This window comes from Lepidochelys olivacea (genome assembly GCF_965140295.1).
Source record: "Lepidochelys olivacea isolate rLepOli2 genome assembly, chromosome: 16".
NCBI lineage: Eukaryota > Metazoa > Chordata > Testudines > Cheloniidae > Lepidochelys > Lepidochelys olivacea.
This window is the reverse complement of record NC_140426.1, coordinates 18,085,734-18,103,893: the sequence shown is the minus strand read 5'-3', so window position 1 is coordinate 18,103,893 and position 18,160 is coordinate 18,085,734. Positions and strand designations below refer to the sequence as shown.

Genomic DNA, 18,160 nt, shown 5'->3' with positions numbered 1-18,160 from the left:
CTGAGTGAATTAGTGCCCAGTGGGGCAACAGCCCCAGGGATCATTCAGAGTGCGTGCAGTGGGGAAGAGCACAGCAAAGCTGCAATGACTACCTCCACTACTGAACCGTGCCATGGGTGGGGATAATCCAGCAAGAGCCGGATAGCTGGGGCTGGCAGCTAGGCTGGCTCAGGGAAGTGGGGATAGCATATCGGTTACTGTGAGTTTGCCCGTTCAAATCCGGGCTTGCTTTCTAGGGCAGTGCAAGCTTCCCCTATGCTGGGCTGTCAATGAACCTGACCTGAGCTGGAGCTGAAATACCTCCTTTGGGAGAGACAGAATTATTTCGTCTTTGAGGCCCATTTACCCCTTGGCCGCTCTGTGCCGATTGCTGACCAGAAACGGGATGGCCACCAGGCTCCGTTCTCTCAGGCCACCGAACAGCCAGCGGCTGGTAACTACTTTCAGCCGTTATTAATTTCAGCCACGTGTGAAGCAGCGACCTCGTGAAACTCCCCGGAGAGCAGTGCCTGCCCCCCGCCCTAGCGCCCCAGCTCCTCACCTATGCACACGTTCTCGTCGTCTAGCTCGGCCGAGCCGTTCCGGTAGAAGCCAAGGCGGCAGTGCTGGCAGTGCTGCCCCCTGGTGTTGTGTTTGCAGCTGACGCAGGTCACCACATTCAGGAAGTCGATGTAGCTGCAGCGGTTGGAGTGGCCATAACACTCGCAGTCTGGGGGGGAGAGAAGCGAGAGAAGTCCCTGGCATGCGGTCATTCCCGTGGCACTGGGCCAGAATGGCCATGCACCATCAGAGTTAATAAGGCAGTGACATGAATCCAGGGGACTCAGGTGGGTTCTCTTTTGACAGTACAATCCCTCCCTCCCCCACCCACCCACCCCCCAAAAAGTGGAGACAGCCAGCTGGGTTGGTTGCGGCTCTGTGCTGGCATGTGGATGATCAGGGTTTGAGAGTAACTACCCTGCTCTCACTGCAGGAAAAAGCAGTTTTTTAAGGCCTTGTTCCTCAGGTGTAGATGGGTACACAGCCTTCTAAGCCACAGGCCCGCAGTTTTATTTCCAGGAGCAGGGTTTTTATCAGGGCGACAAGTGAGCGCTTTTGTCCTCAGTCTCCATTAGACACACCAGAGGATAAGATGGCTAGCAACGTCTGTCTCGTGGCACTGACAGCATTATGGCTCAGGGCGACAAGTTTGCCTGGGGAGCTTGAAGGGATAATGGGGAGCGGACTGGCACAAGAGAGGGGCCGATGTGTGTCTAGTCCACATTGCTAGTTCCACCCCGCTTCAACATTCCGCTGTCATAGGCGGCGTTGGTGTGTCCCTAATCACCAGCAGCAGAATAAAGAGGCTGAAAGGGGCAGAAGGTGCAGTAGAAACAGGCCCAAGCTGCAAAGGACAGACCAGGTCTGACCTTTCCCAGTAGTTGGGGGATTCTGGAGATTTGGTTCAAGCCTATCTTGACTGTTAGTGTAACACAAAGGATGGCAGGGAAACAGAATGCAAGTGACAAGTTGACATGCGCTGGGGGGGGGGGGGGGGAGGTGATGGGGAAGGGAGTGAGATCTGCTTCTATGAAAGAGCCAGGCAGGGTTTTCCCCCACAGTTCACAGTGCCTTTGAGATGAATTGTAAACACTGAATCTCAGTGAAATAAATTTTGCCTGTTCAGTTAATGTTCAAGGAATCTTCTAATTGGGTATTGGTGGCTGTTGTAGGTGTGTGACGGTTATTTTATCATAAGGATTCTTTCTTATGATAAATAGCAGATGTATTCAGAGACAAGTGTAACTGCTAGTCTTCAAAGTGTCTGACATCTCCCTGACCCAGGTAGGTGGTGTTTGTGTTTTTTAAAGGTGAGGAAAATCTTGATCACAGGGTTAGAAAGATCCCTCCAAAGCTTGCAGTGTCTTAGTTTCAGTTTTCTGTTTTCCCACCAACCATCATTTCTCCCTCTTACCTCTAAATGTTTCAACAGGTGCCACTGGGCCAGAGCCAGATTTGAGCCTGATGAGTTTGGAGATCTTTGAAGCCGCTTGGAAAAATTAAAAACATGCTTTTTCTCATCACTTAACACACATTCACTTCCTACCCTGCGGGCAAGCAGCTCTGGTGCTAGAACAATAATGGAGTAAGCCAAGAACATCACGTTGGCATCGCTGAAATCTATTTCTGCTCAAGACAGCTGGTGGCTTTCTACATTTCTCATTTGTTTTTCTTTTCCCCCTAAAGTTTGGTGCATAAGAAATTCCACCCATAAAAGTGCTCTATTGCACAGAGCTCAGTGAAAAGCAGAGTTATTGTTCCTGGATCCTGCCCAGTGCTTTACCTATGTGTAGAGGAATGAATCAGGTTAGACAGTCAGGCTAAAGATATACAAGTCTAACCATTTAAAAATACCTCTTTCCGTGGACTCCATTTAATGTAGGTCACCCCAAATAGCATACAAAAAGGTGTTAGCAATTTATAGACTCAGACGTGGAGGACTGGAAGGGACCTCGAGAGGACTTCTAGTCCAGTCCCCTACACTCAAAGCAGAACTAAGTATTATCTAGACGATATTACCCAGTGTTACCTCACCCAATTAAGACTGAAAGAGCCACTGCTCTAAGGCTTAGGACCAGGCAGGGCTCTCCTAACAGCACCCAAACTACCCCACCAGCCAGCTAACATACTACAGCAGGAAGTACCTGGCGTCTTTGCCTGCTTCTTGCCAGCAGAGCGTGCTGTGTGTCCTGGTTTGCTCTTTGGAGCAGCTGCATGTGAGATTAAAAAAAAGATACAGCTCAATGCTCAGGAAGAGAGAGGGCATTCCCAACAGCAGTGGAAGGTAAGTAGCCGGGCAGCCCGAGGAGGGGACTTACTCGGAGCTGTCCCAGCAGAGAGAAACATTTGCTGCTAACATGCCCTTTATAGCAGTACTTCAGTGCATTACCATAGCGATTACATTCTTGGCCTTTGCTTCCAACGAGGGCTAATGGGTTTCAGTGCCTGGGATGCTTTGTCCTTTTTAAACCCTAGCAGGGATGCGAAGAGGCTGACAAACAGGTTTGCTGCCTGGGTGGGGGGCGAGCTATAACAAAAAATCAGGTAATAAACTTAACACTGCTATGTTCGTCCAAGTGCCCACACTGTGCTCCGTGCTGCACAAGGCGGAAGATGACACGTTCTCTTCCCAAGGAGCTTCCAGTGTGAACACAGCTACAGAGCTGTCTCGCTAAGGATTCCACTTTCCTTTACAAACATTAAACTTCACAACACGCCCAGGCTGTGGGAAAGGGCCAGTTATCCCCCACTTTGCAGGTGGGGAAACTGAGTCACGGGGGGGAGATAGTGGTTTGGTGAAGTGGGAATCCCAAGGCTGAGTCACCTGTTCTAATCACTAATTCAGGCCCACCCATTGAAAGCATTCTGGGACCCTAACACTCTGAGCTGCATTTGTCCCAGGGCTGTCCCCCTCACGCTGGTGCCAGCCTTAGGTAGTGTAGCTACTCACCGCTTACCTGCCCTATGGGAGTTCTTAGGCCAAACAAAGTACTGTCCACGCTCATGTACCCTAAGGGGAAAGTTCACCCCAGTGCAAAGGTGTCAGGGAGATTCAGGGCCTCCTGCAGACCCTCTGCACAGGGATGAATTTTACTCTTCATTTCTGTTTAGGAAGAACAGTCAATCAGCCAGCAAGAGCTGGAGCAGGAGCCCCTGTGAGGTATAGTTTCAAATATGCTTGAAATAGACTTAAAAAGAAAAAAACCCAACTAACTTGTTTCCTGGGGGAAGGGGAAGGAGATGAGACAAGCCTCTTTCATTTGACAGTAAACAGCCTAACCCCTCTCGAATTACAAACGGCTCACTAGCAAAAAAGCCCCAGCCTCACACTGTCCGTCTCTCTATTTTTCCTGCGCATAGCGGTTTCATAGCTGGCTTTCATCTGAGGAGCACCAAGCACTTTACAAGATCTTCATTAGCAAAGCCTCCCAAAGGCCCTTAGAGGTACAGTAGGTGGTGGTAGCTCTCTCTTACAATGGGGACACTGAGGCACAAGGCAGTTAAGTGACTAGCACACAATCATATCGTGCATCAGGTGTGGAGCTGGAAATAGGCTCTAGGAGGCCTAATGCCCAATACCTTGTTCTAATCAACAGATCCCCACGCACTTCCCCCAACCCATTGCTGCGCTTATGACCCTTCAGCCTCCCACCTTGCTAGGGTCTAGGATGAGTGACTGCAGCACCAGGTAAAATGGCCCACTGATAGACGATCACGAACCAACCAGCAAAGTGACACCAGTGAGCGTTATTTTGTAAGCAGCGGATGCTGGCTGAGTAACACCCCTACCCCATCCCAGCGGCTGTCAGCTAAAAGGCTCACTGTGCGTCCCTTCATTTCTGCCATCCCTGGGAGAAGCTGTGTCTCTCAGCAGATGTGCTTCTTTCTGAGGGGGAGAGGGGGAGGGATGTTGTTTCACTGCATCATGCTAGAATGGCAGTGACCCCCCACGAGGGCAAGCTCCCGCCTTACAGCGCTTCAGAGGCATGTTCCTAACAGCATAGCATGGGTGCAGCTGCTTAGCTCCTCTCAGCTGCCCTCTCCAACCAGGCAGATGGAGCCACGCACCTCCCAGCGCCTTTGGGCTAGATTTAGCTCAGCAGACTGGAGGGGAGGAGGACACTGCAGGCTGCATCCCCAGCACTGGCCGGGATGAGGTGCCAGTTACAGGCAGGGCCAGCTGCTGGATCGGGCTGCCAGCCACAGAGGCACCAGGAGGGGATGACCCAGCCTGTGTAGCCAGACCACTAGGCCTCACATAGCACAAATCACAGCCCGGGGCCTGTTCTTAGGCCCAGACAGGCCTTGTCCCGAAGAGCTGCTGGCAGTATGATGCCAAGCACAGTGGGGCCTCCGTCCTGCCTGGGGGGACGGTAGGCAGTACCACAATATACATCATAATAATGAGGCCTTGGTGACAGGGAACAATTGGCCGGGCATGGAGAGGAACGGTCAGCCTTCTGGCTGCTGGTGAACCCTCTACACCGGTGACAGGGGCTAGTGCTCAGAGAAGGTGGCTGGGAGCCAGCCCCCCGGCAGGGTCCTTCCCCTGCTGTAACACGCCCATTGTGTAAAACGCTGGCAAGTTACTTAATTGCCCCGTGCCTCAGTTTCTGCAGCTGCAGCAACTTTTAAGTGAGGACTCACTTGCCTTTGCAAAGCACCTGTTGAGCCTAAGGTGGCCGACGCGAGGGCGAAGAGTTACTCAATGACAGAAAAGGAGCACTTGGCCAGGCTGGGGTGCTGGGGGGGCCACTGCAGGGTTGCTGCTAGCAGCCCATTCTCCAGTGCTTTATGATACTGCCCTCTGGAGAACAGCTATGGGATTAGCCAGGACGAGAAGGCTAAAAGACACACACTGAGGGCAGCCAGGCCCTGTCAGGCAGCCTTGTTTGCTGCAGTGCTTCCGGCGATCATTTGGTCCATGCAGAGAACAAACAGACCGTCACCAGAGTCTCCCAGGTGCCTCTGCACCTGCGTTTTGTTACTTCTCGCCATGTGCCGCGGGCCTGAGTTTCCATCCTGACTAGTTTCAACAGCAGCCCCATCAGAGAAAAGTGAACCCGGCAGGCAGCCCAAGCTATTGCGAGCCCTTAGGCAGTTGACAGCCCTTGAACAGGTGGGCTGTTTCCTATCCCCTAGCCAGGTGGCTTTAGCCTGGGGGGGAGCCTCGCTAGGCTGATGTTTCCATGGTGACAGAGCCCCAATCCTGCCTGTGTATTCTTTTTGATCAGCTGTGATCAGAGCAGTTCAGCTCAGTGCTTCTGTCTGGCCTCTTCTCCCACTGTCGCTGCTCACCAGGCCGGGGGATTGGCACAGGATGAAGGGCAGTGCAGCCAGCAGAACGCAGCCCCCCCCCCCCTACACACACCAGAACACCTGCACGCCTTTGTGCCAGTCCCCAGGGCCGTGAAACCCTCCAACTCAGTGGCATTTAGGCTCAGCAAACACTATGGTTGATTTTGGGGGGGGCCTTTGACAGGACCGTTCTGAATGTAATTTGTGGCGAGGTGGGGGGGGGCTGCAGAGGTAACAAGGCAAATAGCAGGAGATGGTCCCTGATGTCCCACCCCCTAGTAAGGGATTGAGGGAAATGGTCCCACCGGCTGCCTATTTCCCTGAAAGAGGGATGAGCCTAAGTAAAAGAAAAGTGAATGAACACTTTGTGGGGGAGGAAGCATGAGGGATTGGAGACACCCCCCCCTCCCTTCTTTCTTAATACTTGGGGGGGGGGTCACACTGGGAACCGCCAGATCCCAGAGTCAACTCTGATGCCCTGGCACCTCCCCGCCCCCCCCCCCCCCCCAAGCCCCTGTTTGGCGCAGCACGGCAGGCCGGCACACTCGGCCAGGTTTGGGGCGAGGTAGTGTCTGTAACACAGGCTGGGCGCTCACGTCTCTGTCGGCCAGTTAGTTGTACCTGGGCACAGTGGGTGCGAGAGGCTAGCGCAGTGGTGCGTGCACAGTTGGGCTTTACACTCACTTGAGACAGCCTCAGCCGCTGAGGCGTGGTACAAGGCCATGTTAAAAATCAGGCCCCGGCTTCTCCGTTGCTGCAGCTTGCAAGGAGACTGGCTTTCGCTAGACGCCTATGGCTCTGAGGAACCCAAAGGAAAAAAACTGTCTGGGGGGTTGGGGGGAAGGTTTAAGAATCCAGGGATCAGCTAATTAGGCTTAACTATGTCAGTCCAGGGTGGCCGATTAGCCTAATTAAACTAGCCATTTGATTGGTCAGGGGGAGGGGCGTGTGGCATTCTCAGCTGCAGCAGGTGAAATCTCTTCTAAATACAGCACCTGGGGCTGGTATCTTTTCAGTTAACTGGGTGCAGGGCCACAGCTTCTAGCTAGGAAAGCAAAGCTCCAGTCCAACCGGGCATCAGGCTGGTTGAGGGAACTGGTTCCTGTATATTACTGGCAACCAGTATGAGGACCTGGGAAAGCACCTCCCCTCCTCCCTCAGTGGGTTCTAAATAAGCTTGTTGAAAGGTCACCAACTTTATCTCATTTTAAAAAATGGGACTTTTCTGGCATCTCCCACTCAGGGCACTCCAAGTGATCCACAAGCATGAGTGGATGTAGAATCACAGGCACCCCTCCAAGGTAAGCTGCATCACCCCCTTTTATACAGATGGGGAAACTGAAGGTGTAGAAAAGAGAAGTGACTTGAATATGGTCACATTAAGTCAGTGGGATAGCCAGAGAGAGAATCTAGATCTTGCAGCTCCTCAAGACCATCCTTCTTCCCATCCCAGTCTGTCTTCATCCATTGTTCCTACAAGCTTACGAAGAAAGAGCTCCAGGATACGGGCTGAAGAGCGTTCGTCGCCTTAAGGGGCTAGTCTAGCCCGAATCTCTTATGGTCCGCCTGGGAATTAGCTACCCATTGTCGGCTCCTCCTAGTGAGTCATTCTAATGACTGCTATGCGTCTGCATTTTATTGACCTTGGAAGAGAACCCCCTCGCTCTGTCCTTGCTTCCCTTTGACACAGGCTCCGAGCCCGAGAGCACCTCCTTACCTCGGATGTTTTCAGGAGGCTCCTGTAGAACAGGTTTGGGTCCAAGCCTTGTTGGGTTTGCTCGACGTCGAACAGCTTGAAATGGCACCAACAAAGAGAACATCAGCTTAATGTAGATACTGTATTTGTTCCTCATAGAGGCTGTGCAGGGAGCTTCAGTCAGACACATTGACTCAGAGGGTGAGCAGTATCAAATTTCTCTGCCCCCCCCCTCGCAATTTCTAAAAACCATCATCGCTCCATGGACATTAGGATCTTCAACAAGGGTTAGAAGCAGTAAAATTACCTTTCCTCATGCAAGGAGCTGCTGGGTTGTCTGGCAGCATGGCTATTCTACAGACTATACAGGAGAGGAAAGCTGTGGCTTGAATCTCACCAGCTACAGAGGATCCTCTAGCCACCATTTCTAACTCCTTCCTTAAACAAAAGGGATGCCTGTTAGCTCACTTGGCAACAGTCCGAGTGGTAGAAATTTAGGTTGGTCTTGAAACACTTTTAACTCCACCCAGAGAAGAAAGCATCTGTCCCTGTTAATTGACAGAATGCAAGACAATTACTTTCTTCTTGTTTTGTTTAAATATCTTCAGCTCAGAATCAGCTGGATTTCACATAAGCAACTCAAACCTGATGAACAAACCGCAGGGGGACTATTTGAGAACACAGATCTGAGGAAACCCCCTCACGGTGGTCAGACATCACTGGGAGCCCAGCCACTTCTAATGTACTTTCTCAGGTGATAGTAAATCTTAGCACTTATATAGTGCTTTGCATTCATAGATCTCAAAGCACCCTGCAAAGGTGGACATCATTAGATCTATTTTACAGACCAAGCAACTGAGACAGGGGGAGGGGAAATGACTCAACCAAGGTCAGATTCAGATGCAAAGGTAGAACCAGAACTCGGGGTCCCAATTATTCCATAAAGGCCATTAGGAGGACCCTACAGATCTGGTACACTTTCTATCAGCACAATCTAGCATAGATATGGATAATATGTATCCATCTCTCCACACACAGTACCATATCTACGTGTAGTTTAGAGCTGGGCCCAAGCCACAAAGATTTCAAATGCCCCAAAGTTGGGGCAGTGTTTGGCTTCAGGTTTTTGGCTTGACATTGTTATGGAGATAGGGACCAACAGTGAACTCCAGAACTAGGTACGAATTCCAGCCCTCCATTCCAAACCCCTCGCATTTCCAGATCTTTGGTTTTCATGTGGGCCCAGCGCTAATACACATTACCTTCTATATTAAAAGGGATGCTAATTTATACAGCAGGAACTTGTCAGGAGCTCATCGACTGGGAAACAGGGTTGGATATTGCCAGTCTGCTGCCAGCACTGAGCATATCCGTATGAACCAGGAAGGAGGGGCACTAGGCAAGGTAAGCTGAGCCTCAGGCTCCAAAGCCCAGCATGCCAACTCCTGAGATTCCCTCATGTAGTGTATACAGCGCACCATAGTCACATACGCACAGGGCAAGAAGCCAAGGAAACATACAGAGTCTATGCACTAAACAACACATTCCTGACAATTTACAAAGTTACTCCATTTTACAAACACAGTCTACAAACTCAAGAATCTACTAGATTTCCAGGATCCAAGCTGAGAACAATCTCTTCTACCATTTATCATCTTCATCTTTCATGTATATGACTAAACCCAGAGGCTCAGTCTAGCTTCTTCACATTACCAGTGGAGTGCAGGGCATAGACAAAACCAGAGCCTTTCCTAGCTGGGCTAGAGAGAGAGATGCATGGAAAGCCGAGCTATAATTCTAGTAACAAGCAATTTCTAAGCATCAGTCCCTACGTGGACTGTACTAGCCTGTTATACCAGTTCAGCAGCATGTCTCCTACCTTCTTTGCCAGGATCAGCCTTGGACTGGGGGGCGCCCACCTGCAGTGGGGCAGCTGCTGATGAGCTGGTGAATTCTTGTAGAGGTAATATAAGAAAGTCACATTACAAAAGGGGTTGAAATAGCCTTGGGTTTATGAGATGAAGGGCCAGATCTCCTGCTGACATAAATTGGCAGAGCCCCATTGACTTCAATGGAGTGACACAGACTTATTCCTGCACCTATACAACTGTGCAGCTTGCAATGTTTCAGACACCACCCACGTTAGGTATGTACCACCACAGGCATTCCTTCATTTCTGAGGCCTTCGCCACTAGAGGCACTGTGGGATACTGACCAAGTGCAGAGCCAAGGGCTATAAAGTGTAGAGATCGACTGCAACACACGGTCACTGGGAGCTGCAGGTGTTCTGCCCCTCTCAAAGTCAGGCCAGTTGTTTAGGTGTCTAGATAGGGATTTAGGCATCTAATTTTACACACCCATGTCTGACATTTTTGGACTCTAAGTAGCTTGACAAAAATTACAGGAAATTGGCAGGGTGCTAGAACAGTGTTTATAGTGTGGGTGCTGAAAGCAGAAACCATTGTTGGAAACCATTATGGCTTCAAGCCAGGGGGTGCTGGTGGACCCCAAGTATCCCCAGGTTCAGTACCCCTGAAGTTGGTATCAGAGGCAAGATTAGAACTCGGGAGTTCCTAACTCCCAGGCCTGTGCTTCGGCCTTGCCTATTTTCTGAAAAATCAGTGAAAGAACTCAAGAAACTACTGCAAAGAAATTAAAACAACAAGATGGCTGCCCATTTGTGTAAATAACTCACTCGTTGAAAATAACTCTCTGTGTGCCCTCCCCACTGGGTCTGTAGCAAATCTTAGTGCCACAGTTTTGTTGACAATCTTCATTCTTGTGAGTGTACAAACCAGGAAGTAAAATGAAAAAGCCCTCTTGTTAACTTCAAGCTTCAGTTGAGTAACATAAGGAAGAGGAGAAAAAAAAACACCCCTCAATCTTTGCCAAATTTTAAAGAACAATCCCAAGAAGAAGAGAAATGTGATTTCCCAGCCCCTATTAGGGGATTATAAACAATGCAGAGTAAGAAATATATGACAAGCTCTAAAAGTAGGTGACAGTATCCTTTTCGTTGGGAAAATGGAAGCCGATTGATATTAATATGGTGTTAAAGAGAATATGAAAAAAGCCCCTCACTAATTGGCAAGGGTTTAATTAGTCACAATAAAAAAACAGCCCTTGAGGCATTTTGCTTTTTAGTCATTCACACACACCTCCACTTGTTCCTCTTTACAGAGTCAGGAGAATTATTAATGCTCTTTATCCCAAGAACTTTTCCCTTGTAGCTTTGTGACATTCACAGATGGTTTTACATTTCAGGGGTGGGTGTGAGGTAAAGACACAAATTTCTCCTCCAGACCCTCTCAGTTAAAATTAGAGTACAGCAAAAATCAGGACGGTCCCATCACTGAGCTTTTTCAATGCAGACAAGACATGTTCTAGGTCTTGTCTATACTGGGGGAAGGGGGTTCCAATAAATTGGACGTTTCTTACACTCTCTCAGTTGTGGGAAGCATTTGCTAAGTGCATATGAGCCTCACATTGAGAAAAGGCTGAAACTGGATTGTTCAAACATTAGGAAGCCAACAGAAAATAAATAAATACGGAAGTGGAGTAGCTAATATTTATGTAGAACCTATACAAAACCGATGTTTTGCACTCCACTTCCGTGCTCCTTCTGCTGGCTCTGTCAGAGCAGTTAACCAACAAATTGCTTTTCCCAGAGCTGAACTGATACCATTGAGATGGTTGGACCATGAACCAAAAAAAAAAAAAAAGAGAGAGAGAGAGGTAGAGAGAAGTGGGGTTTTTTGATCACCCCAAATCTGGGGAAAGAATGTCACTGCCTGACAATGGAAAGCAGAAAATCTGATGGAATCTGACAAATTTCTATGAGGAAATAGGAAAGGTAAATTAACAGATTAAGTAAAGCACTTGATTAATTTCTCTTCAGCTTGACTCCTTTAGTTTCCTTTAGTTGTCTCTCCCCTTCAGTGTCCTTTGGCTGAGTTTAGTTTATGTCCCTGTTGGGGACACTGGGGCATGGCCACTAGGTAACTCGAGGGGATGGAAGACCACGAGTGTCCTCGGCACTGGGTGCCGGCAACATCCCTATGTTTTTAAATGGACGCTATTCCCCCTCCCACCTTGGATTTGCTCCTTGGCAACATGAAAGACAAAAGAGGTTCATACTAACACACAACCACAGCTCCACCTTGACCACAAAGAACAATACAAGCGGCTAAAAGGAGCAATCATCTAGTGGATCTATGCAACTTGAAGATCAAAACCAAATCTAATCTGCTCTTCTAGTCTACGTTCCACATTCTTCTCCCGACTGCTGCCAGCTAGTACATGACAGCACAAATGGGGAAGGGGGGGAAAATCAGTCTAGCTTTAAATACCTGCTTTTTTCTGCGTCTGTTGGATAGGCACAGAGGCAGGGAGCTCAGCTGGCTGTTTGGCAGTGACTGCTCAGGGTGGGAAGCAAAAATTGAGAGGGTAAAAGAACTGAACACATGCCAAAAGAAGGAGAAACAGCACAGAGACAGGGAAGCATTTTAAAGGAAACTTTATAAATTTCTTTGTGGCTAACGCTGTGTTTAAAGTACAGCTGGGACCTGAGCAGCAAAATTCAGACCTGGATTTTGAACCCGTCCGAAGGGGCAGGTGGAGAACGCTGGGGTTCTGGCCCAGCTCTAGGAGTAACTCCACTGACGTTAATAGAGTTGCACTGATTTTAAACATATTTAGCGGGGCCAATCAGAATTAGGGCCTTGTCTTTGATTCCTATATGGGCCTAGTCATGTACACGTAATGTATTGTGGCCACATGTGTGCAGGCCATAGCCATCCATGGGGATCAAGTCCAGGACTTTCACACCCTTGCCATTTCAGCTAGAGGAGTAACTCAGTTAGCTGTCAGTCCGTAGCAGGCTGTTTTTCTCATCAGGACCAACCACGAGATGGAATCACAATGACACGCATTAAGTCAGTAGAGGAACAAAAGAGGGAACGAGAGGCTCGAAGCTCAGCCCTGCCAACCCCAATCTAGAAACATGGACGTCGTGTTGCAAATTTTGCAGCCTGGCACCAGTTAATTCAATGGAAGAAACCAGTTTTGCACAGAAAGTGGGTCACAGGTCACCTGCTCTTTTTGACAGGCCATTAACAGATGGGCAACTCTCTGGAAGGGTCATGTTTAAGAACAGCTGGGAGTCTCATGCAGCCCTTGGGATCATAGTTTAAGCCTCTCTTCCCAGCAACCTCCAGTCATAGATGTTGTTCTTCAAAAGCTTTGGAGTCACCCTGAACCATCTGGGCCTTGTGGGGCTAGAAAGGCCATGAGAACAGGTTTTATTGTTGGCATTTGTTCTGATCTGGATTAGAACCTAGAGCTGCAGATACTGCCTGGGAAAGGAGAAATCATTAACTGAAAAGTGAGTGGTGTAAACCAGAACCTTCAGAGAGGGGCTGGTTCCAGCCTAGAGAATGACAAAGGTCCTGTGTTCAGGGGAAGATGGTTTGATTCTTCTCTCAGAGCTGTTCACCCCTCTCTAATAGAAACATGCAGCTTTTCTGTCATCTCCCCCTTCCCTCCCCTCCCATCCCCTCTGCTCCCCCCCACTCCTCGACAGACCTCAAGCATACCAGGAAGCCAGGGCAGCAGATCATTAATTGCACCATAAGGGACAGATGCTCAGCAAGATGCTCCCTCTCTCTCTAACACACACACACATGCATGCGCGCGTGCGCTATACGCAAAAGCACTTCTATGGTCAAATATGGATAAAAATCACATGACATTGGGTACATATTACGTATATGTAACCCAAGTTTCATTATTACAGGTATGTATATAATATACACACATTCTTCACTATATATATTAGCATAGATGGGCAAGTATTATTTCCATTTTACAGATGAAGAGACTGAAGTGACTAGCCCAAGGTCACACAATGCCTTAGCGGAAATGGAACCCAGGCTTCCTGATCCATCTAAACCCCCATTGTAAACACTAAACCATGGTGCCTCCATGAATATATCTATATTTGCATAAACACACTGTGGCTTTGTGGACTGTCACATGTGGGTAGGAGGGGAAAACCAAGCAGCTGACTCCAATTACCCACTCCACTCAGAGGCTGCTGGGAGTGGGCAGGGCCTGGGGTTTAGCTAAACTCATTCCAGGGCTGAGAGGAGGAGAGGTAATACCCAAGGAGATTGGAGGCTGAAGGAGTGCTATGTTAGGGGAGGAAAAGAGCTCAGAAAGGGTCCAGAGAAGATACTATCACCCTTGGGGAAAAGGTAAGATACTGAGTTTGGGGAGAGTTGGGCACAGGCTGGGGGCCACCTCCCTAGGCAACTATGGATTTGCCTGAGAGGTCAGAGAATTTATAGGGCAATGGGACTGAAGACTTTAGCTGAAGATGATGATAAACTAAATATAGGTACACCCCCTTTATAAGTTCTTCTACATTCCCTCTGGTGTTCTTTCTCCCGCCTTCTCACTTCTGTGGTGGTCAGGGTCCTTCTGGCTGACCAGGCAATGGTGACATTTGGAGCTGTGGGATCTGGACCTTAGCCACAGGGCTAAGTCATGTTAAGGATCATCTGCTGAACCCCCCAGGCCTGGTAAGAATCCACCAGCTTGCACACACAATCAAGCTTTGCCTTTCCCTCAACTGGCTTCCAGCAACTCCCCCAGAAGACTGACTGTTACTAATGTACTGTGGGTGGAAAATGTCCCCATGGGAAAATCAGATCCAGAAAGCACAGCAGCAGAATAAGTGCATGAGGCTGTAAACTAACAGAAGAAACATTTCATTTCCTCTTCTCCAAAAGAAGAGAGAAACCAGGCCTGCATGTAGTTTTAAAAAAACCAAACAAACCTCCTCCTCCCCCACACAAAAAAGTGATACAAATTATCTCTACTGGGCAATCTAGAAGATATTAAGAAATAATGTTCTGGGACTTCCAGTGTGTGTGTTCAGCCTGTCCCCAAGCATTTTATGGAATCATTCTGATGATCATTAAAGTATGGCTCTTCCCTCTAAATCCACTTTTTCAAATGTAAAACTTCACAGATTATATCCTCAGGTCTGGCCAAGAGGGGCTTGGTACAGGACCCAAGAGGCTGAGGAGCAGAGCAAAGATAGCTGATTCAATTCCTGGCCCAGCTTAGAGCACCCTTAGGGCTGCTCTAAATTACACCCCCCTGCAATGGGCCCTGAGGGGCCACTCTATTAGCTGGGGAAGCACTAGAATGCAGCAGTGCTCAGGCCAGGCCCTCTTTCTCTGACCATGGCATTATGCTATGGAGAATTCCCTGATGCAAGAAAAATCCTCAACTGCCTACTCAGGCCGATTTTCATCATTCTGCTGGAAGGTCAAAGCAGAAGTAGGAGTGTGGAGGTCCTGCCCCTGCATTTTGAAAACTCCTTATTAGAGTTGTGCAAAGAGGAGAGACACAAAACCAGCCTTCTAAATCCCACATGCCCCTTTGCTTGGGGTGAGTCAAGTTCGTTTGTTCTTTTCTGGTAAAGAAACAGGCAAATAAAACCTCAGATTTATTTCTCCACAATCCTGGGCCTCATTATAGTACACACATAAGAGCGACTTTTGTGGCTCCGCTATTCATTCTCAGGAGGACTTTGAAAGGCTGCTCTCAAAGTGTAAACTTCAAAATGATATCTTTAGACTCCCCCACATTCCAGCTCTGGCCTCTACTTCCTGGTCTGAGGCAAAGGGAAATGATGCTCCGATAACCTCAGAGCAGCAGCAAAGGATAGACGGACAGATGAAGGGTCATGCAACAACCTGCCTCTTCTAAGGAGCAGACTTTGGGATTGTGGTTCACTGTTGTTGCTGAAGAGGGAAGAATCTGTATATTATTAATGTTCAAGGCCCAGATGCCCTTTCCCTGAATTGAATTAAATTAGGGATGAACATTAATTAGGCTTTCTGCTGGCTGGGAGGATCTCAACCCATCCAGTGTGATTTTTATCCATGTCCCCAGAAACTCCTACAAGATGGATGAACAAGGAGTCAGAGGAGATAATCTTCCTTTTACAGCTAATCATTGCCATTCAAAGAGCTGCAGCGTGAAGCAAAGCTGGTAGAGAAATAAGGAAGTGGAACAAGCTAAGGGACCTATCTGTACTAGCATGGGTAGGATCTGCCTTGCGGGGTGGAGCTTGGCACCCACCTGGCTGCTGCGTGGTGACAGGCTGGTTAGTGGGAGTGGTGATTGTAGTTTTGGGTGTTGTAGGGGTAATGGGTTTTGTAGTGGAAACTTGCAGTGGTCGTTCATACGCTAACAAGAAACAAAGAAAAGAGGTGGAAAGAAGGCGCTGGAGGGTCTCTGTGGCTCTCGCTGTTGCTTCTTATGGTACACAAAATCCTAAGTCCATGGGCACCTCCATGATCTATTTTCATGGTGAAGAAGGCACACAGGGCCTGCTCCCACTCAAGTCAATGCCAAAACTCCCACTGAATCTAATGGAAGAGAATTAGCTCTAAGTCCCTGTAAATTCCAGCCATTACTATTCATATAAAGGAGTAGCAAAAGCTGCTCATTTCTCCTTCCTTACTGGAGTCATCTCGGAGCCCTGAGAGTATGCCTGTGGGAATGGCTCTCACCTGGCCCCATGGGTTCCCATTCTGCAGTCACCAACCAGCACTCTACAGAGTGCTACATGCTGTCCCGGGGACTTTATCCAGTACACTACCAAAGGGGATTAACAGTGACCACTACAAACCAGCCCTCAGCTGGTGGTTACAGAACACAAGGACAGCCTCACTCCTGAGAGTACGTCACCTACCAGGAACTGGGGACACTGATGACCAAAAAGCTGCAGGATATCTACAGAAGAAGCTGCTGGGTTTGGGGGAGGGGGAGTAACCAATTCCAGAGAGAATTTAGCACTGGGACAGTGTTATATCTGTGATGAGAGACCAAGAAGATTCTGTGTGCGCGTGCATGTTTCGGTTGGGTTACTACATAACTTTACTTTGTTGGCACGGATGTTGGTTTCAATATTGACAACTTTATCACTAACTCATTGTTAATTAAGCCTAAAAAGGACAAGAGAGAATGAGAGTCTGTATCATGACGGGATAGATAAAGGCAAAGAGAGGTAGGATTTGCACAGTCATGTGGGATCAGAAGCAGGCCACACAAGCCTTTCCTGTCTGAAAGCTTGACAATAGCTGTGCCATCTCTCTCCTATACATTTGAACTCTCTGATAGCAAAGATACTCCGAGGCAAACCTCCTAATCAGCAAAACAATTCCCTTCAGACCACAAAAAGGTGATCATAAAAATCAAATGACGTCCCTTTCACTTAATAAATTCCAAAAAGCAAACACTGGATTATTTAATACAAATAGGCCAAATTAATCACTGGTAAACTCCTGAAAAGTCAGGGGAGTTACCCCAGGGATGACGGAGTAATCCAGGAACACTACTTGATACCATGATTTGACTATAATATTCATTCTATTCCAATTCTCATTGCTCTGACCAGTAATAATAAAATGCGAGGGATTATAATGAATATAAATTCTTCAACCTATATCCCTGAGTCCTTGCTTGTCCCACAACCTCATGTACTGCAGATTATCATGTTTAATTTCATAATAACCTTTAGCTAGTTTAAATACTTAATTCAGGTCACCTCTTGTCTTCTGTGAAGGCTAAATAATCCCTCTTTAGCTGCCCTATGCTCATAAACAAGCCCATCTATCCCATTCACCATCACATTTCCACTGTGTTCTCTCCAGCTTCACCATATGGTTTTCAGAGAGTAACCTGAGCCACAAAATGCAGATCTATATTCGAGGTGACCCAAAGTTTGAAGGTGCTTGGTCTGCAGAAATCCCTACTGAAATCAATTGCTTGTGCCTCAAATATTACATTTATATAGACTTTTATTTTTAAATGGATGGCATGATAGGCCCAAGGTAACCCAAACTGAATGCCGTATCCAAGCATTCAAAAACAGCTCCTTGGAGCAGGAGTCTGTAAAACTGGGGGGGAAAGTTCACTGCAATCATTGGTGTTTTTGAAGAAGTGTGTTGTTTTTTATTTCCTTTCCTGTTGCCACTCTAACGAACCTCATGGGGAGAAACCATGCCAGAGAAAGAAACAATGAGGTTACTGAAGTCAAAGAAGGAAAATAGAAAGCTCTTTGATGGGACAGACAATGAGAGACAATTAGAGAAGAAGACTTATTGCCTGGCAGATGATAATGAGCAGAAAAGAACCATTTGTCTCCCAAGTGATGTGCACAGGGCCCATGCGCTGAAGATGTCACATGCCAGCAGTTCAGTTACATTTTTTACTTACTGCCAAAGACCGAGCCTGCAGCTGCACCTGGAGGAAAGGAAAAGAAACAGGGTCAGCAGAAGCCGAGAAGCCATTGTGCTAATTAACAGGAGTCTTGCTGATAGTTGCTCCCACTTGCTGCATCTTAAAAGCTGCCTAAGGCAAACCGTGGAGGTGACCAGACAGCAGTGGCCTTGAAAATGTTTGGGTCCTGAGGCACAGGCTGAAATCTACCCTCAGTGGCTGCGGGGAGGAAAGCCAGCTTGCATACTGCTAATAGAATTTCTTCTTAACCCTTTTCCTGACCTGCCATTATGCCCAATAAGGGTCATGTATGCTTTTGAGATTTGT

At 48.1% G+C, this 18,160-nt stretch overlaps 1 protein-coding gene across 2 annotated transcripts in view; it reads right to left on the bottom strand.

The window, feature by feature from the left end:
• NTNG2 (netrin G2) overlaps positions 1-18,160 on the bottom strand; it is a 67,870-nt gene that overhangs the window by 3,420 nt on the left and 46,290 nt on the right. For both annotated transcript variants that reach the window (XM_084650237.1, XM_084650238.1), the window contains 2 exons: positions 17,831-17,857; positions 542-709 (listed from right to left, as the gene is read on the bottom strand). In XM_084650237.1, coding sequence (XP_084506363.1) covers positions 542-709; positions 17,831-17,857 — 195 coding nt within the window. The remainder of the gene's footprint in view (positions 1-541; positions 710-17,830; positions 17,858-18,160) is intronic.